Source organism: Solanum verrucosum, unplaced genomic scaffold (assembly GCF_900185275.1).
Source record: "Solanum verrucosum unplaced genomic scaffold, falcon-dt-bn FXZP01000009.1, whole genome shotgun sequence".
NCBI classification, from domain to species: Eukaryota; Viridiplantae; Streptophyta; class Magnoliopsida; order Solanales; family Solanaceae; genus Solanum; species Solanum verrucosum.
Window position 1 is genome coordinate 913800 of NW_026020231.1, and position 21406 is coordinate 935205.

The 21406-nt window shown below is 32.4% G+C and overlaps 3 protein-coding genes across 4 annotated transcripts; 1 reads left to right on the forward strand and 2 right to left on the reverse strand.

Annotated features, from left to right (window-relative positions):
- Positions 1-6742: 6742 nt before the first annotated feature.
- On the reverse strand, positions 6743-10818 carry LOC125832513 (uncharacterized). Its single transcript, XM_049511676.1, has 5 exons — positions 10366-10818; positions 9553-9653; positions 8945-9042; positions 7861-8066; positions 6743-6790 (listed from the first exon to the last, which is right to left on the reverse strand). Exons 1-5 carry the CDS (start codon positions 10766-10768, stop codon positions 6747-6749), a joined length of 852 nt encoding a protein of 283 aa, XP_049367633.1. The 5' UTR covers positions 10769-10818; the 3' UTR covers positions 6743-6746.
- Positions 10819-12430: 1612 nt separating this feature from the next.
- LOC125832515 (uncharacterized) lies at positions 12431-14900 on the reverse strand. Of its 2 annotated transcripts, none has more exons than XM_049511680.1 (4): positions 14849-14900; positions 13051-13425; positions 12628-12935; positions 12431-12536 (listed from the first exon to the last, which is right to left on the reverse strand). In XM_049511680.1, the coding sequence occupies exons 2-4, from the start codon at positions 13390-13392 to the stop codon at positions 12431-12433; spliced, it is 756 nt and encodes a 251-aa protein (XP_049367637.1). In that variant the 5' UTR covers positions 13393-13425; positions 14849-14900. The 2 variants fall into 2 exon arrangements, with proteins under 2 accessions (XP_049367637.1, XP_049367635.1); XM_049511678.1 differs by lacking the exon at positions 14849-14900 and adding an exon at positions 14379-14490.
- Positions 14901-16640: 1740 nt separating this feature from the next.
- On the forward strand, positions 16641-21321 carry LOC125832512 (protein MICROTUBULE BINDING PROTEIN 2C). The gene is made up of 5 exons (XM_049511675.1): positions 16641-16953; positions 17123-17206; positions 20000-20341; positions 20737-20955; positions 21135-21321. Exons 1-5 carry the CDS (start codon positions 16744-16746, stop codon positions 21288-21290), a joined length of 1011 nt encoding a protein of 336 aa, XP_049367632.1. The 5' UTR covers positions 16641-16743; the 3' UTR covers positions 21291-21321.
- Positions 21322-21406: the final 85 nt, after the last annotated feature.

Here is a 21406-nt window from a genome sequence, read left to right on the forward strand (position 1 = left end):
ATTGATTGACAGAATATTAGAATTCCATATTGTATATATCTTAAGCAAAATTCTTTATTCTGTAAACCTCCGATTGATTTTACTTATTCATGTTTCATTAGATATATTTTTTAAGAAATAATAAATAAAACGATAAGTTTACTATATTATTCTTAAAATATATATAATAAATTTAATATTTTGTGAAAATGACTATAATTAATAATAAAGATATATCAAAATGAACATTAACATTTATTTATAATAATATAATGGACAAATAAAAATGACGACTGGAATATAAATTTACCAACTATATAGTATGTGTGGAAAAATGATTTGATGCACCAATCACGCGAATAGCTGTCTGTCTTTCGTCAAATATGTTGTTTACTTTGATTTGATCGTTGGCTTCTTCAATTCTTTGGTTTAAATAATTAATTATATATAGGCTGAATTACATAAGTACAATATTTAATTTTGCTCTATATATTTGGTAAATTTCATTTTCACTTTTCTCTTTCTGCCTATAATCAAACTGAGTACCCGATAATTGGTACCTTTTGGTTAGCCTAAAAAAGCTAGACATTAGGCCCAATTAATTTGGCAGCACTTGTGTAAGTAAAAATTAATTTTAAACTAGCACTATAGTTAATTTCATAAAAGCTAAATTACACTAGTACTATTTTTTTTTTTGACAAATTATAGAAATCACATACTTTTAAGACAAAATTACAATTTATCCCTTAAAAATTTATAATTACAGAAATCCCTCAAACGGATACAATAATATAAGCGTTGAATCATTAATATGATGCGCGAGATACATTAATCGTTAAGTAAGATACATTACATTTTATATATGATACATTAATCTGATGTACATTTTATACATGATACACTAATCTGATGCACGAGATACAATAATATAAGCGCTGATATATTAATTTGATGCGCGAGATACACTAATCTGATGCGCAAAAATGAAGGATTTTGGAAATTTGTAAAACTTATAGGGAATAATGGTACTAAATAAATTAAAAGGTGAGATTTCTGTAATTTTTCCTTTTTTTTTTTATACTTAAGTGTCAAAGTTAATTAGCATTTTATCCTTCTATTAGTCCTTTTTTTCGTTCTTTATGTTTTACATTAATCAACAACCAACCAAAGTACTTTATACTTCTTCACTGTTTATACAGGTTTGTCGGAGTAATTAAATTACTCAATATATTTTAAGAAAATCTATGTATCTTAATTTTTTTTCTAATGAGGAGGGTCAAAATTTATGTGTTATGTCCTCGACTCAATCTATGACTATTAGTTAGCTATTAATTAAATAATTATTTTACATAGAAAACACATATCATGCGTTTATTATTATAATACATATATGAGCACATATATTGTCATCTTTTCTTAAAATGTTAAAGGAATTGAGTAATTTTTGAATTTTAATTTATAGTAAAAGTGAACCAATCAATAGTTCAAATCAATTATCAGTTGTGTTAGAGTTGCCAAATAAAAATCGACTGCATTGGTACTCCATTAATGAAACATGGTAGTAATATATATTCTAATAATTGTACAACTCTATAGTATATTTTCTTCCTTACATATATAAATTATAATATGCATCACTTTTCTTACTTACATTTTCATCTATAAATTTGTCAATTATCATCAGTAAACTGAATTATTAAGACCATTAAATAATTAAAGTCTTTGAGGGTGGTGTACAGTTTTCTTCCATATATAAAATATTTTTAAATAATTAAAGTCTTTGAGGGTGGTGTACAGTTTTCTTCCATATATAAAATATTTTGAAAGGTTTTACTGTATATATGGGCAATTATTCAATATATGATCTGTTGTCGTTATACCAATAAATAATACTTAATACAACTTGTCGTACAGATACATTAATATATCAATTTAATTAGACAATGATTTGTCTATATTTCACATCATTTATCAACTGTGAACCAAGCTTAATTAAAGCCAACTTTATATAAATGTTATTAGACAATGGTGTGGTCAGGGTTGAGCGTAGTAATTTTAATTTAAATCATGTATTTATTTATATTTGGAAATTTATTTAATAGAGTATCTAAAATTAATACTATATTCTTACCCCAGCCATTCACTAAGCAAAAATAAATTCTAATCCAGAATACATAAATTTAAAATTTCTAAATTCGCCTCGAGGCCTTAGAAATTGGAGTAAACTATACTTGTCTAGCTAGCATCTTCTTATTCTTTTCACCAAACTCATTAGGTCAGCCATAACTACAAAGAAAATGTAAGATAAAAAGTCATTTTATGGTTTGTCAAGATAAAAAGTTATAATATCAAGATTAATGATTCAGTAACTAGATATTTTTTTAACTTCAAGTTCACTTCGTAAAATAATACAGAATAAAACCGCGTACAATACATCTTTATGATTAGAATATTTTACAAACTCTGAACATAGTCAAAAGAAGGTGCACCAAACTGTCATTTAATTTATTGATTTCCTTTTTTGTCATAAACTCATTTTCCATTCTAGAAAGGGGAATATAAAATGAAAGTAAATTCCACCACGTGAAGATTCAGTAACTTAATTCTAACTGTAATGAGTAACCCTTTCTTACATAAAAAAATAAATAAATGTACCAATTTCTAGCATAGTATACACTAGCTCTATTTATTGTTACAAGTTACACCTATCATTTCTGACAACTTTAAATTGTCACTTTAAGTTATTTTCATTTACCTTAGTCATCATAGTCATATATCATTATATCTACCCATAAGAGATGTCTAGACTCACGTAAATCATTTCTGACAACTTTAAATTGTCACTTTAAGTTATTTTCATCTACCTTAGTCATAATAGTCATATATCATTATATCTACCCATAAGAGATGTCTAGACTCACGTAAATTTAGTAAAAAAAAATCAGATATTTAAACTGGAAAAAATATATTTCTTAAACGGATTGAAAAAGAAATTAAGACAAACAAATTGAAACAGATGAATTAATTACCTTATTTCTATTGTAAATCACATATTTAAATAGAAATATAAATTGAGACAAACACTTTTACATAAATTGAGACCAAAGGATAAACATTTAAGTAATTTAATTTTCATATATATTTTTATTTTTTCGTATAAATAATGTTGGGTTCATATGAATCGGGTTTTTTTTTATTTTTATAAGTTGGTCAACATACATGCAGTTTCTTAAGAAAAATAAATACTTAAACGGAATGCGTAGGTTATGAAAAGAATGTACAGATCAACTTAATGAAGCCAAAATCAGAAACAAATATCCATTTAATCATTATCGATGCACGTCTGTAATCATATACAAATAATCGACAAGATATATATTATATGGTTGGACAATAGAAGGAAGAAATTATATCAATCATAAAAAAATAAAATTATTAGAATATAAAGAAAGAAAATATATTAAGTAGTGGCTTGGGAGAAAACACATAATATAATATATAATAATGCCACAAAATAGTGACAATTCCGAATTTGACAACTCAATCTGCTAATAATACCAAAAAATAATAAAAGATATTACATGGTTGAGACAAACTAAAATCTTGAACGTTAGGATCTTTGAACAACTTGCATATGAAATGACAAATGTTCTTTGTTTCAAAATACTATTCTAACATAATATTTTCATGGTTCTAATTTTTTTGGTCATATTTTTCATGTTTGTCCATTAAAAAAAATATTTTCCCTTTTCTTTTTAAACTACAAGATTAAATTAAAGGGCTGTTTGACACATTCTACATATCGATCATAATATTTTTTAACTTTCATGTCAAGTCAAAATTAGACACGATTATAAGAACATTTTTTCTTTGCACTTATTACTCTTTACTTCGAAAGAAAAATTCAAATGTGTTTTTTCTTCAAAATTGTCCAGATCAGACAACACCTTAATGAAAAGTTGTCATATAATTGGCCAGAAAGGAAATGAATAAAGCCATTTACGATTTGAATAGAAATTTTTTTGATAATACTCCATATAAAGATTTCTTTTTCATTATATCCTTCTTGCAAGAAAGATTTGATATTTTTATATTTTGATAAATAAGGTAAGAAGTATAACACAAAAGTGGTTGACGTGTTAAAAGATGTTACACTTAAGACTTAACCTAGGTAGGTCCAAATTTATTTATAATCAAGGTGTTGCAGTCAAATAATATCTTTTACTAATCCTTTTTTGGATATATATTTGAAAGGGAAATTGATGATTGAGAAAGGAACCAATGCTGGATGACACAAGGTAGAACGTGTAATAATTCTAAAAAGGTAATGCAACAATTATTCCTTAATTGGAAGATAAAGAGTATATTTAGGTTATGGACAAAATTTACCAAATACGAACAGCAATTAACTGGAACCAAAATAATTAGCACCCATTAATCTGTTTAATCATTGTAATTATGACACGTGTATAGAATTTTGGAATCTCATATATGTTGAACCAGTATATGTTGTAAAGAAGCCTGCCTGGTATATAATAAGAGTATTATTATTTAAAGACAAAACAGAATCAATAATATATCAAATAATTAATTATTTACTCATAAATCATTAATACAAGGAAGGAAGAAAAGTTGCTTCCTAGCACATCATATAATGAATGCCATAATAAGACAACTCAGCTAATAATACCAAACAAACAGCAATATATGTCTCATAGTTGAGAGTTGAGACAAAAAGAGCTCTGACTAGTCTCCTCCAATCAATTTTGCTTCATATAAATAATGAAACATATATCAAATAATATCCTATAAATAATATGTAATGAAAAAAAATGAAACTTCTTTGCTTCAAAATTCTACACTAACATAAACCATTACGTTTGCTGTTCAAATAAAAAACAAGGTTCGAAGAAAATTAGGTCCGCCGTCCTACATATCCGATCCATGCATGAACATGTGTGATTATTCTGTTTAAGATGCTACTGAAAAATTTGCAATTATTCTTTAAAAGATCTTGTTTTGTTTGGCTTTTCTTAATATATATATTATTTATTTATCTATTTTTAAAATGAAGAATAACATATGTAATAAATCTTTTTCATTGAGAATCCTTTACACATAAAATGTTCAAAACAAGTACTTAAGTACTTTTGGTAGATAGAAGTTATTTGGTAAGAATTAATAGTTGTGTGTTCAAAAGAACTATGCAATGAAATTACATTTATATAATTTTCTTTTGCATAAACATTTCTGGAAAAAGTGTAACATGATTAATTGTATAAGATCAAAAAAAATTTAGACGTTCTGTTGACATGGTATAAGATATTCCCAGACAAACAATCAGCTATCATACTAATTTTGAACTTCTATTCCTAAGAAGGGCAATCATACACTGTATATAGTACTGAAAGTAAATTGATGTTTGAGAAAGGAACAAACACTGCATGACAAACCTAAGTACTTCTCATGTAATTTTTGGCAATTTCAACAAGTACCAATGGTCCACTGGATGTCAATTAAATTAAATGCAGCAGCTTCACCTACCGTTACCCACATACACCACTCAAATAATATGTACTCCTTCATATGTCTACATGTGATTGATTATATATGTCCGTTAATCTGTTTTTTGTTGTCTTTATCAGAAAGGTGATAGTAATAATATGATATCATTATCTTAGCACTAAATTTCACTCTTCCAATTTTTACTCATCCTCTCTATTTCGTTTACATTTGACATCCAAAACTAACTTTTAATAATTTGGCCCTTTTCAGGCAAAAAGATTGTCGAAGAAGCAGCTGCTGGACCAAAAAACTACATTCAGAGTACGTACCAGCAACTTGAGAATTCGAAACTCAACATGCAGCCGGAACTTTTAAACTATATGTAGAGCAGCTGATGTAGAGCTAAAAAGTAACCAACAACTCAATAAAAAGTGAATAATAAGGTCACTAAAAGAATTCTAACTTTACACCTCCAAAACGAACAGCATTACGTACCAACGGACCTCCTCGGTCACCTACCTTATCTTCTGCAGCTCCAACAAAGGAAATAAAAGTTGAAAAAGAAAGAAAAAGGTTGAAGGAATGGACAAGATGCACGCAGAGGAAGGTAGCAAGTATGCGAGTATATGCCTACTTCATATGAGCTGGATTATATCATGCATGCATGCGTGAATTTCCTGAAGTATTTCAACTTCAACTTCTCAAAGCAGCAAGTAGCCGATGTTTCACCTTGTCCTGCAGGCTTTCACAAAAAGTCATCAGAATCTACCACTCCGAACGAGCTTCTAGAAAGAACTCCAAGTACCATAACACCTTGACTCGAGCTGAACTTTTCAGATCATACTTGGTCAAAATACTCTTGAAAGTTCTCCAAGTGAGATCTCTATATTACTGTAACCTAATAACATGGGCATTTAACATATAATTCCATTTGATATGATATACACATTCAAGTTCCAATACTAGAGTACTGGAGAGCATGTCACCCAACTGTCCCCCTCCCAAGAACGAAAAGCTTGTGAAACAAGATGAACAAAACATCCACCTTGTACATTGTATGTGGGATGTTCAAATATGTTACATATAGTAAGTGTCCTCTCACGAAAAAATATATATACATCATTACATGGTTGACATAACTATACCAGAATGCAAATTTCTAACTTAGTTATGATCTCAGCATCTCATGAGAGTGGAGGAATACAAAAATTCAACTGGTAAAATACAAATTCATATCGAAGAACAAAACCGTGCTCACCTATCTATATCTTGTCAAAATCATCGTCAAAAGCATTCTCCCCATCATCTGAACAACAAAACAGATAGTCAGTGCATAGCAGCCTGATTATTCTCCTTGAATTTGAGAATAATACAAATGAAATCCAATAACAGCAGCACAAAGGCTAAATCTAGAAATGATCCTGTATTTTCTATCTTGAAGAAAAACCAAGATAAATGCTTTGGGAAGGAAAAGAAAAGGCAGAAAATAAAACCAAAAAGAAACAAGAAATACAGAAAATCTGATGAGTTAACCAGTTTAAACAACTGATAACTTGGAAGAAGGATAGACTTGCAATATGAGGACAAATTACGCTTTGATTACTTCATTATTCTTCAAGACCAAAAATCAAGACTTCTTGTTGGTGGTAATCAGATCATAAATCTTTAGCTTCTGAGAAATAAATAAAGACTTCTCAGGTGATCACTTGTAATATGCAGACCTGTTGGCTACTTTCTAGCCGTTAGATCAATGCTGCTTGGAGAACAAAAGCCAAATGACTGAAAGAGAATATACACTGACAATTTGTGGATGCAAGAAAGCACCATCTCTTATATTTTGATTGGTAAATGATGTTTTGATTTGGTCATCTTATTTGTGTTTCACATCTCTTATGTGTACATACATCTTTGCCTATAGTACAATTTATCCTCAAATGCTACGCAAATACCATAAACTAGATGACAGCAAGGAAAGATGATAATCTGGATTTAAGCACGTAACATAGTTGTCCTCTAGCTTTGTACCATTTGGCTACTGATTATGGTGATCTTGACAGAATTGGGTAAATGGACAGCCTGCCGATTAAAATAACTGAAATAGACTGACAATATTATGAATGACCCAAACTGTAAATACATTTTTTAGCAAGTCAACGATACACAGTACAGTCAAGGAAGAGTACAAAGAAATGAAAGATGGCAGGTTCAGATTAATTGTGTCTTATTCATTTCTTTTTGCTTTCTTTGGTGGGAGAGGACAGAGAGCAAAGAAGGATGATGAACATTGAACAGGATCTTTCCTGATTTCCACAAATAAATTAAATACTATCACTCCTTACACCAGGTGGCAAAAACATGAGATGGTAAATAAAGTACCTGGCTCTTCATCGCTTTCCTCTCCGAGAAGAAAAACATCCAAATCCTGGTCAGCAGTTGATGAGGCTGCCTTCTTGTTTGTCTGGGTTGTTGCCGCGATCATTGGTTTAGAAGTTGTTCCTGCTGATGAAATATCCTTTGCCTCCTCGACATTTGCCTTTTCAGCAGATATTATTTTCTCTTCGTCCATGTATTTCTTTTCATACCTACACCAAATGTAGTTGATTAAATAATGAAGCTAACTACCGGAGCGAAATCAAAGAAATGCATGTTCAACTATTTGTGCCTAGGCTGGCCTACTTTTAGTCCGTTCCAAAAAAAATGTAGCAAACTCTTTAATTTCAACTTTCCACATGGCATGTTTAAGATGACAAGATTAATGGGTTTTTGGTACATTTGGCATATCTTTAATTTAAGACTACAAAATTCAAAAGTCTTCTTTGTTTTCTTAAACTCCGTGCCAAGTCAAAATAGGCCAAACAAATTTTAACATAGGGAGTATATGACTTCCGATGGTGTAAAGAAGTTGGGTTCTTTAATGAAAATGCTTCTTCAGATTTGTCAAGGAAATACGAAGCTTCCATTAAAATTATCATTCACAGAGTTTTATTCACTGTGCGTCCACAATAATACTGCTATCTTCTTATAAATTTTCCTACTTCATCACTGAACTAACAGGAAAAATCTGCACATGCACATATTTGACCAAATTTTATGAAACTGAGAGGAAATAGTATTAGCTCAGCACACACAATTTGATAGTTTCATAGGAATGAGAATGACCAGAAAGCTGTAATCTTTAAATGACCAGCCCAGTTCATATCTCCATTTCGATGATTGAAGGTTTAACAATAGCTATATTCTCTTAAATACTTGTCAAAAACTCATCTTATAATCCTGACCAAATGATATTACAGCAGCTTTCTTATACAAAAAGTCTTTACCCAAAATTACAGAACAACGCACAAAATAGATATTTAATTATCGGCGCATGTTATTGCAATATATTCCAACAATACAAAATAAGCAACACATTCAGCTTGATGTAAGGAAGAAGAGATTATTTTTCCAGAAAGGTACTTACGGTGCCAAATGACTGTTAACTAGAATGAAGTAGATTCTCCAAAACTTTCTCTCTCTCATTATGCGTGGGCATATCTCATACCTCAACTTTGAGATTTCCTGCACATAAAGAAAAAAAGGAAACAAACATGTAAATGCTGTTAGTTGACTTAGTTCTACTAACTGCCAAATTCATCTTTATCAGAACAGCATAATTCTCAACAGCTTGACCCCTGTCAATTATCCCTCAAATCAAAAAGGTTATAACGGGAAAAACAGAAAGAGAGCTAGAACTTATTTGAACCAGTATGTAAACACTTCCACCGAGCAGGTCCAGTGAAACATAGTAGCCTTCATCACAATTTTTGAGAAGTAACTTTTATCTTTGAAAAGGGTGCAGCCCTCAACACAACTATGATCTACATTGACGTAACAAGTCAGATTTAGCACTAGGAACAACAAAAATATGACCAACACTAGTTAAGTGTTTGAAACTCAATAGACCATAAGAGAAGTGGCAGTCAAGATGCCTTATTATTTAAGCTCGATTAAGCACCACGTAAGTAATATAAGAAACTAGAGATCTTTTCTATACCAACTTTGACCAAGTAATGACAATGAGAGTCATACCTTGACAGATGAAAGAACAAGTTTTGCATGTTTTTCCTGAAATTCTGTAAGATCCTGCCGAATGTTTGAGACTGTAGGAATATCAGACATCTCTGACTCATCTGCATACCAATAAACGTTACAATTAAGCCAGTATCTTCTCACGATGGATGACTCAAGTAATCGAAAGAAGGTGCACATAATTGAACAGGGAAATGAAAATTGGTTAAAAATTATCCACATCGTGTTTGTTCCAACCAATGAAGCATGACGCATGTCTTCACATATGTTTTTATTACTAAAGCATAGTAAACTCTTATGAATTCTCACCTTAACTTATGACTTAACCTTGGTAAATCAGTATGTATGTGATAAGTTTTTAACAAGAAAATTCAGTAACTAATTACATCTTCATTTTGTTCTGATTGCTTACAGAATAGCCGCTCATGAAAAGCTTCCTGAGCTTCAAAAACTGTGTCCAGAATTAAAGTACTCCCCCCACCCCTTCCACCGTGATCATATGAAAATAGTTGGTGATTGAGAGATCGGAGACGGCTAGATCTGATTTCTTCCAATTTGGAGTTTAAGCACAGTACATGAATAAATTTCCAAATTAAACAATAACAATCTGCAAACACGAAAACGTACTACAGGAATTTGCAGATTAAGCACAACAAAATGAATAAACTTACAAATTAAACGATAACAATCTGCTAATACGACAATGTACTACATTTTTCTACTCATTTTCAGAGATGCTGGTAGCAATGCATGCATTAGAATGAGCACGCGACACAGAGAGAGAGAGAGAGAGAAAGCGAGCAGAACAAGTACCTTGAAGTTGAAAATTCTGGAATGTATCCCTAGTGATGCCCTTAACGAACTCTCTCAAGTCGTCAGTGACTCCAAACTTTTCGAGATCAGCCAGCGTAGGAATAGCCGAAGCAGTTTGAGGGGAAGTTGAGGAATCCACAAGGCTAGAGAGTGCAGCGGCAGAGGGAATTTGAAACTTGATCTGATCGGCGCGTTTAGAAGCTTCGGCAACGATCTCCTTAGAGCGCTTAGAAGCTTCGGCGGCAATCTCCTTTGAACGCTTGGAAGCCTCTGAAACGACGTCGGATAACTTAGCGGAGCCAATTCTGAGCTCCTGTGTACGCTTAGCAACTTCTACAGTGAACTCCTGTGATCGCTTCGCAGCTTCCTCCGCGAAGCTCCGTGCCTTCAGCCACAAATCCATTAAAAATCACTTAGAATCTTGAAGAGGATTATTTGGAAGTATGAGAAAAAATAGTGAATGAATGAAATAGAATTTACTTATTCTAATTTTGCTATATTTATTAGATTCAGGGTACCCAAATAATACGGAATGATAGACTGGAGTGAAGTCTACGCTATTGACGGTGGAAGCGTGTAACGAGCTGCAGATACGAAAGATAGTTGACTTTGAAATATAAATGTTTATTTACGAAGTAAAATTTCAATTTCGCATATTCTTATGGTGGAAGAGAAGTCTAAAAATTATGATAAGTAGTGGACTATGATAATGTACGGACGAGCCTAATTAACCTAATTTTCTCCCATATTTGACGTGTTTTCAATTTTTTAAATGACTCTATCGTAATTATCTATTTTTTCATGATGTCTATATCATAAATAAAATCCCACTGAGGATATATATACATTATATCTAAGGGTGACAATTTCAGTCCATATAAGTGAAATTGATCCATTTTTTCATATTAAATTAAATGGATCACTCATATTTTCTTAAAAAGTTAAATATGAACTTCAACTTATTTAAGCTCATACAAATATGGACAAAATGAGTAAACATGAGAATCCATATATGTAATACCCATATATCACTCACTTATCATAAAAATCCCTAATTGCACTATTTGTTTATGAAAATAAAAAATAATAATTGGGGGTTGGGGTATAGGATGAGTGGGGGTAGGGTTGGCAAAAATAAATAAATGGGGTGGGGCAGGTGCTGGTGGGGTTACAGGGTTGAAGGTATTAACAATTTAGCTTTGACTTGATATTTTTTGGCTTTAGAAGATTAAAGTAGGTTACAATCATTTTATTCATACCATATTTGACCAAATCCATATTTTATATGGATGAATTGTGATCCAATCCATTTTAACTCAATCAATATTCAATCCATCAAAATCCGATCAAATCCACCTATTTGTCACTCCTAACTATATCACACATGAGTAATAGGGGAAAGTCTTGTTACGTTGGATAGATATAAAATATATCGCTATGCATAATGCATGAAAAATAGGTTTCAAAATTCTACTACTCCTATTATTTATGAAAATTTCTCTATTTAATTTCATGATCAAGTGGATTGATTGGGTCTCACATTCCAAAAAAATCAAAGTTTTCTTTCTTCTTTCCCAAACTCTCTTTGTTAATTAAAGATTTTGAGAAACAAATGAAACCAAATTGGGATAAGCAAAGCTTTGAAGCAAGTGAAAACAGTAAATAACACAAATTCATGCTCAAAGTTCTCAGCCTCATTTTTCTTAAGCTCACTTATTTAAATGGTGAGACACACCTTACGAAAAATCCTGCAAATGTGATGGGTTAAAAGCGCCTATTATGAGTTTATATTCTAATAAGAGAAGAACAATCCGGACAAACTTTGAGTTAATTTTATTCAGAATCTTCAGTGTAGTGATTTATTAACAATGGAGGTTAATCTGCACAATAACTATGATTAAGCATTCAAAAAGTTTGAGATCTGCTACTTTGAGCTTTAAACATCTTTTCTGTATGAAATAACAATTGATTGCTAAATGTCCACAATAATAATTCAACATGTATAATGTATGGTCTATATACCAAGAAGAGTGAAGATGATGGACAACTCCGAAAACTAAATAAATCAAAATTTGCAGCAACCAAAGCACGTTTTCCAGTGACAACTTCTCCTTTTAAACTCTCTCTTATCCACCATCTTGACAGGGCTGCCGGGCCACTCTGAGGTTAGTCTGTTTGATAAAGAGTTAAACTTCGGTATGTAAACATATGAGATATTGGGGTCAAGTGTTAGAAATAGTTTAGCATGCAGAAACTACTTACATAGGAAAGGCAAAAGATTTTGTGCTGTTGGTGCTACTCGAGCGTATAGAGATGTTATCATGACATTGCTTCGTTGCTATGACAACAAGATTCATGTCTTCACGATCTGGAAACTTTTCAGTGTTCTGATCTGCAAACAATGACGCTAAACTTCTTGGCGTTCCATTTTCAGTGCTGGTGTTGTTTTCAGCCTTTGTATTTTGTGCTGATGCTTCTCTAGAGATTGAATCTGATATACTACTTTTGTTACAAGATACTTCTTTGGAGACAAACTTAGACGTCATCGAAACTAGTTTCAGCTCTTGATCCTATAAAAAGAGGTAACAACATATGGGGGTAGAGACACTATAAAACCCAAAAAGAAACAAAAAACTGAAACAGAACAAGTCAGGATTCAGGAACTGTGAAGTATAGAGAGAATACCTGATTCTCTTTTTGATCAACCGATTCTCTGTCCAAACTCGGCTGTTTTGGAACATCGTGGCTATAGGAAATGGCATCAGCAATCTCAGTATCCGATTTACCTTCCATCAACAGATTTTTAGAGTCGTCAAACTGCTTAACAATGCCCTCGTACGATTCAGAAACTCTGTTCTCTAATTCTGCACTATTGTCCAGTTCATACTTGAGCATGTAATAAATATTATGGTGGTTCAACTCACAATTTTCCAAAGAACATTGTTCTCCTTCCATACATATGTCCTTGAAAACTTGATGGTTGCTGTCTTGAAGAAAAACAACTAACTCGGGTAGTTTGCACTCCATATAATTCAGATTTTACATTGCATCTTTCTTTCTCTGCAGTGAATAAAAGAACTGTCATGTTCCAACATAACAGCATTTAATTACATGAAAGAACTACAGTACCATACATAAAGAAAAGCTTGAATCATATTGAATAAGTTGAGGGAAGACTGAGCTCATCATAAGGCACCAAAATTACAGAAAAGAGCTCATTATAACGCGAAAGTCACCAACTCTTTTGTGATATTTCAAGATAACTTTAGGCATAAAGGTTCAAATTTTATTGCTTCATTTGACATCTTCTTTTCCTGAGATGGACATGATAATGACAAGCAACGTTTACTGGGAAAAGAAAATCAGGGTCACGGAACATCAGCATATGTCTACAGGAAGATCAGAGTCTTACACTCGTCCGAGAATCCATCTTATAGACCAAAAACTAAAAAGAAAAGAAGCTAAAATCTGACTTCAGCATATATATGTCTACATGATGATAGATGAATGTTCGATTTGAGTATTAGCTTCGAGAAAATTGCAAATATATAAAGTAAATAAGAAAAAGTGTGGTTAATATAGTCATATGAAGTTCAGTTAAGAGATTAGCAGCCAACAAGAAGCAAGGAGTTGATTGAAAGGAGAAGACTAATGAGTCAAAATCAGCCAAGAATATCAAGAAAAATAAAGAAGACCTCTTTTCTTCGTCTTGATTTTGTTTGAAATGGTGAAAACTAGCTAACAAACAAATTCCATGTTATTGCATAGATCATAAGTGACATACCATGAGGGCTTATGCTATATCTACATCACCAGAAAGTGACATACATCTTCATGGGAAAAAAATAATTTGCACATAAATAAATTCATACATTTCCTACCACCAAGAAGTCAAGAATGGAAGTAATAAAGATTACAAAAAGAAAAGCATGGACAAGTAGAAAAATATGATACCAATCAACAAACCAAACCAGTGAAAGTGGAGAACCAACTACTAAGGCAGAGTAGATGACCTTAATTAATCCTTATATTACAAGGTCTCAACTGTTTCTTATTTTATGCCATTTTATTAAAGACACATTTTAGATTGAAAACCTCACAATGATCAAAATACTCATGTAGCAGTTGCAGATATATTATTGGTCTCCCTACTAGCCTACGTGCACCTCAACTAATTACACAGGATATCTATCACCAAAAGACTAGGACAAATGGAAAGAAGTTAAATCACCTAATGTTTTTTTGTCTATGCTGGAATTTGAACATGAGACATCGATCATAGTTCTCAATCCAGTACCACTAGATCACACCCTTGGTGTGTTGTTTATATATATATATGCTTCTGGAGTTGCCCAGAAATGATAGTTCAACAATCGTTGATTATTCACACAACTACATCTCCTAATACAATAAATATTCATGACAACAACAAATAAATACTTACACAAGGAAAATGAACATTTGAATAAATGAAGAAAAATACCTTTTTAAATCAACAACTGATCGTAACCTGCAAACAAGCCATATACATGTACCAAAAATTCAGTTTGTTAATATCAATTTGATATATTAGGAAAAAAGAAGGATGGATTTATAGGGAAATCCATACTCTCTTATTTGGTAGTACAATTAATGCAATTTGTTATTAAAATCAAATTAATGGTTACGTTTTAAGTTTTCTTAGTTTGTGTCAATAAGAAATTAATCCTTCACTTACACTTTTGGACAATTCTTTGCGTGGGGAATGCTTAAATTAATTAGCCGACGATAGCAGTTTTTGTTAGTTAGAAGTACTGCAACCTTTTAAATCATAGAATTGACATTTCATAATTGACTCTCTAAAATATATGATATTATAGTTTGTAGGGGTCCTTAATTTGGTTCGGCGTATTAGGGACAAGATAATTAGGTCATTTTATTAGTAAAATAATTGTTATAACTTTACATAGAGTATCTTGATTTCGACATTTGAATTGAACAAATATAAGAAAGGTCGGGCGTTGAGACATATAGACCTGCTCAATAATTTCATGTTTTGTCATTATTTTCTGTCTTATCGAAGGATTGTTAAATTTTGCTTAGCACAAATTTTATTTATCTTTAAGGACCATTTCATGTTTAAGAAACTTCGATTGAAAAGTAAGAAACTGATGATATAAAATGCATTAGATTGTACACAATATTTCAATGTTTTAATTAATCTCAATAAACTAGGTGAAGAAGTGAAAAGATAGAAGAATTTGGCGGTTCAAATTTTACTAAGAAAAAGTATTTCATCCTAGGAAGGAATAATGTCATATTAGATGATTACTGAAATCGTATATTAAATATTTGAGATGTCTCAAAATGATATAAATTAGGAAGAAGTGAGCGATTGTTTTAGATTTAAGTTAATAATAAAAGATTTTTGCATTAGTGATATAATTACATTTAAGTAATATTTTATTTTTCAGATGTCTAACTCGATATTGTTATATATATATATATTGCATTTTTTATTATCCATGTAAGTTTAATTCACTTTCACCAATAAGAGTTTGTGGTGGAAACTTCATTTTTAACCAGAGATTTCGAGTTTGAGTTCTCTTGAGTACAAAATTGTCTTTGTTAAGGAGCGTTTTACCCTCAATGTGAGACTTCTCAACGTGAATTCAGAATTAGTCAGACTCTAATGTGGATACCAGACATCAAAGCGGAAAAAAAAAACTCACTTTCATTTCTTATACCAACAATTGCATCCTATACCAAGCAACTTTTTATCCCAATCATAGACTTCCAAGTATATTTATTAAAGCTAAAGTTGGGAATTTCTAGTAATGTAGCAGCTAAGATAGGTACAAGTAGAACCTACTACATTAACAAGCCGTCGAGAATAAATCACTGAAATGTTACTTAGCCTAAATAATTTCCTCGAAAAGTTATCCTACTTATGTACTTAACATAAAATTATTCTGGCAAGAATGATCGAATTGATTGAGCAGGTGATCTTCAAAATTAAACCGAATTTTATGATTTTTTCGTAATGATTTACTTATTAATTTCTGGATTCTCAATTTTTAATTCATTAATAACGACATGTCAACATGTTTTGCAATATCTATTTACAAAAATATGCTGATTCTTCAATTTTTTTCTCAAGGTCCAGGCCGGCAAATGGATAGAAAGATTAAACCGTAATTAGCTAGAAATTGATGGGTATTTTAGTAAATTAAACCTTTCTTTTTAGTTGTAACGTCCCTTAAAGCATATTGAAATGAAATTATTTTTGAAAAGCCAAAAAATAGCGAATGTATATTTATTTACCTTTTATAAATAAAGTCTAAGAAGAACCAAAAGCATTTCAAATTTCAATATTCTCAGAAATCGACAAATCCGACAATGTATGAGCCTCAGCAGTTACTAGATTTGCAGGACAACAATGGCGGTTTCGGTGCCGGAGCTGACTCCAGGTCTTGGCTTTCCGGCGAGGACCGCTCTCCTACTCTCCGGCGAACTGATTCTTCTCTCTCTAATTCGGCTGCCGGAACTGTTGACCGTACCCTCTTTAATGACCTCGTCCAGATCGTCCCCCTTGTTCAATCTCTCATTGTAATCCTTTTTTTCTTTCTTTCTGGGTCTGCTTTTTTCAGTTCGGTTATCTGGTGTATTATGTTGAATTTCTAAAATTACCGAATGAGTAAAGTTTTGCTTGACCCGAGTTGTTCTTTGATCTTGAACTGGGTGTGAATTTTGAATTTTATTCATGTGGATTTTACAGGATCGAAAGGCGAAGTCTTCATTTACTAGAAGGGGATCAATGACCTACACTAAAACGCCTTCAAGGGAGTCTCTTTACAAGAAGGTAATTCCGTCTCCCACTTTCCCCTATTGGGCATATTTTTAGTCTGAAATCTAGAAATGATGATTTAATTTCAACTTGCTTGCAGTTTTTCGTGGGTAAATTTCGTTTTTTTAATGGTTTGTATATAGATAGAGCAACGATTAATAAACCCCAGTTCCCTGGAAACTTTTCCTATAACATTATGTTTATTTAATGCTTTACCTTCCTGGCAGCATTTTTCATAGGATATAGAAATTGCAGCCTTTTATAGCATTTGGAGGTTCAAGTAAGTCCGGGTGGACTGAATTTTGACTTACCTCTGGACTGAAATTGCAAAGAGATGTTAACTTAAAAATTTATGGTTATTGTATGTATAAATCAATTTTCAGGTTGCTCATAGCGTCATACCAGAAAAGGAAATAGTAGATACTAAGCACTTCATCCACTTTTCACAGAATGCTTCAAATTCTATACTGAACGCATTTTGTGAAGTATCTTTACTTTAATGACATCTTTTCAGTAGCTTCAAAGTTAAAAGTAGGATGCAGTTTGCTTTAGATCAAATGATGTCTAAACCAGAATGTCAGTTTGGTTTAAGTCTCAGACCCAGTTTTCACTTAGGTCTCATTAAACTAGTGATTGAATGGCTATTCAAATATTGTTAAGAGTACTTTCACCAAACTATTTTCCAGGTTGACAGCAATATAGACCCAGATTTATTCTCGAATACATGGAACCTTTTGTATTTTGGTTTCCTGCTTTCTCATTGTTATGGACTCCTTGACAGTTGAATAACTTTCATTCGGGCCCATTTTTTGTCTTTTTGTATGTCTCTGTGTGAGCAAGTGAGGTACCAGAACTTCTAGACTTGCCAGGCATAGGGTATTGTTGGATCTTAATCTATCCCAATGTTGGCTTTGTCCTGATACTGAAGGCTAATCCCGTGCTTGGATTTTCCCACTTGATGAGAAGTAAGTTTTTTTTGTTGGGAGGTCCCTCAAACTGAAAGAAAGATAGAGATGAAGTACTAGAGGTGTTGGATATGTTACAGTATTGCCACTTTGCAATCAGTGCAAAAGAATCTCTTCCTAAGTACCTCACGGTCAATTGCAAACAATCTAGTCAGGAAACATATATCTGATACAGTTCTTAGAAGTCATAAGATTAGTATTTTGGCTAAACAATTTGTGTTCATCTGAAATCTACTTCGTCATATCTTGATGGAGAAATCTGTTGGGAGACAGAAGACAAATCATAGAAAGTTCAATAAAGTAACCAGAATCAGATTGTTACTTATATAATTCCTTGCAATCCTTCTGAAAATTGCATTTCTCACTTTTCTTTTATATATTTATGCAACTGTAGCAAGTAAAACACTGCTTCTGTCTAGCAACTAATTTTTTTCATACAACCATAGTGTCTGGGCCAACTTATCACCTCCACCAGTAACAAATACTCCCTCCGTTCCTTTTTATATGTCTCTTTTTTACTTTGCACATGCATTAAGAAATTATGTAACTTTACCCTTCTACCCTTATTTAATTTTTTTGGAACTCAAGTTTTCAATCAATGAATATGAATTAATTTAACCAATGAACATGAATCATTTACTTAGCTTTTCTAAGTTGGTCAAATGTATATTTTCAAGGCTAATAACTCACAAGGGTAAAAAAGGAACAATATGGTAATTTATGCATTGATTTTATGAAATGACAAGTATTATGAACCAACTATTTATACAAAGAGATGACATATAAAAAGGAACGGAGAGAGTACTAGGTAACTCTATCCACCAAGACTACGACAGATGGGAAGAAATAACGTAGAATTTTTGTTTTTGACATTTGAAAATGAGACCTCATAGTTCTCAACCCACTTCATTGACCCATAAGCCACACCCTTGGGTGCTCTAGCAACTAGTATCTTCGTAAGACTAAGAAAGTAAATTATTATACATTTATGTGGGGTGCTTGTTTTTCAGATACAGTGTGTGAGGTTCTTTTTGAATACTAATAATGCATAGAAGTCAGTTTGTCGTGCAGGTATTTGCCTGTACTCACTCATCATTGGTGTTTAATCTTTCAAGTGGTTGTCTTGGAGATGCTTTTAGTCTTGCTTGTTTATTTATGCCGGATTTTTAGCTTGTCCTGACTACTACAATGGATGATTATATTGTTGGTGGTCATCCATTTTTGGGATATGAAATTAGGCTACGGTTAAAAGATGGGAAATTAGAGGCTGGAAAGCAAGGTTCAAAATGCTAGTTACCAACTTACCACTGCAATGGCAATGTGAATGTTACCAGTGCATGGAAAAATAAGAATATAAACCTTCTTGGAATTTCACTTGCATTGATTTTGTGGATAATTACTATTTGTGTGGAACAATAATGCCAGACATCTTCAGATCCATGCACGCCAACTCAAATCAAATTTGCGGTTTCCTCTAAACAAACTTAATTAGAGTTTGCATCAAAAGGGTTTAATATCTTACTCTATAATTGCCTTTAATGTACCAGTTCCCTTCTCCAGCTCCATTTCTTCTCTCAGGTTAGTAGGTCAAGCCATCCCCATCAACTTGCTACAATAAATAAGAAGTCAGCTTTGTTTCAGCTGAAATTGATCAAATATGATACTCCTATAGGCATTGCAGTTGGATTTGTTGTGTATGTGAATTAACTTCTCATTGCTTGCATATTCTTCTTTGTAAGGTTGTTATGTAAAGCAAGTTTCCTTGCTTATCTCTTGATTGCATGCAAACTAGCATTGGTTTGGTTTGATCCATTACATATGCTAACGTTGACAACTGCTGCAGACTTCTGAAGCAAAAGGAAGAAATGCAGCTCAATCAACAAAAAAGCATAGGGACCAAAATAAAAATGTTGGTGGTGACCAAGATGGATGCTCTGATAACATTTCAATGACGTCCTCAAGATCATATTTGTCAGAAAAAGATAGAGAAGAATTGATGGCTTTGAGGGGGCAAGTGGAGGATTTGCAAAAGAAATTATCGGAGAAAGATGAACTTTTGAAGGAAGTAGAGATCTCAAAGAATGAAATGGCTTCTATTTATGCTAAACTAGATGAAATGAAGAAGGAATATGCAGAAAAGGACTCTTTACTCAAATCGACTCAAGCGCAACTATCAGATGCAAAGGTAATATTTAATGTCATCCTGCACCCTCTCCAACCCCAACCACAAAATAGAAAAGCGGAAGATGCAGGTTTTTCTAGAAAGCCATTGTGTGGCTTCAGTTAAATGTCTCTCAGTTACTCTTTAGCCAATTAGCTCAACTTTGGTCCTGTGTTAGACAGACTAAGAAAATGGAGATTAAATATCCGTAATTTTCTGTTTAGTATCGAAGCAGATGCCAACTAGAAGTTTCAAGCAATGCTTTATGGTTAACTTTCCTGACGTGTTCACTTTCACATTACTGCACCTTTAGACTGACTCCTACTAGATTGTGCTCAGATTTTCCGTGATGTTGTCCATTATCTCCATAATTTGATGGGTGAACCGCCACTCGTTGTCTTCTTTTTTGCTCTTCTTAGGTTAAGCTAGCTGACAAGCAAGCAGCTGTGGAGAAGTTAGAATGGGAAGCTATGACTTCCAGCAAGAAAGTGGAGAAACTACAGGAAGATTTAGATGTGGTGCGGCAAGAAATCGCATGGTTCATGCAGTTTGTTCAACAATTGACAAAGAATGGTTCTAGGACTTTAGCTGAAGATTATGATGTTATCCCTTACTTATGCAACAAGAACATTGAAAACGTAAGCTAACAATTACCTTCACCTGGTTTCTTGGATGTTATACTAACATTGTTATATATCTAATTATTATGTACATATCTTGCCCAATTTCTGGGTAGGTCAATGCTATTAAGGACTTGATATATTTGTCTTTTCAGCTTCTTATGTTGCATTGTAATTCTCAGATTTGTTTTGTACAGGATCAGCCAAATGAAATAGGAATGGAGGAAGTAGAGTTGGCAAGAGAAGCTTATATTGCAGCAATTGCTGCTGCTAAAGAAAATCAAGATGAAGCATCTTTTTCCGAAGCTGCCAAAGCAAGATTATATCTGCAGTCACTTGTTATAAGAACATAACATGGATTCTAATTGGGAAATTGTCTGCTATAGTTTTTATTATTACTATGCAAATGATGTTGTTCAAATAATTAATGGTGACAGTAAATTTCTTAAGTATAATTAGTTAGTAATGT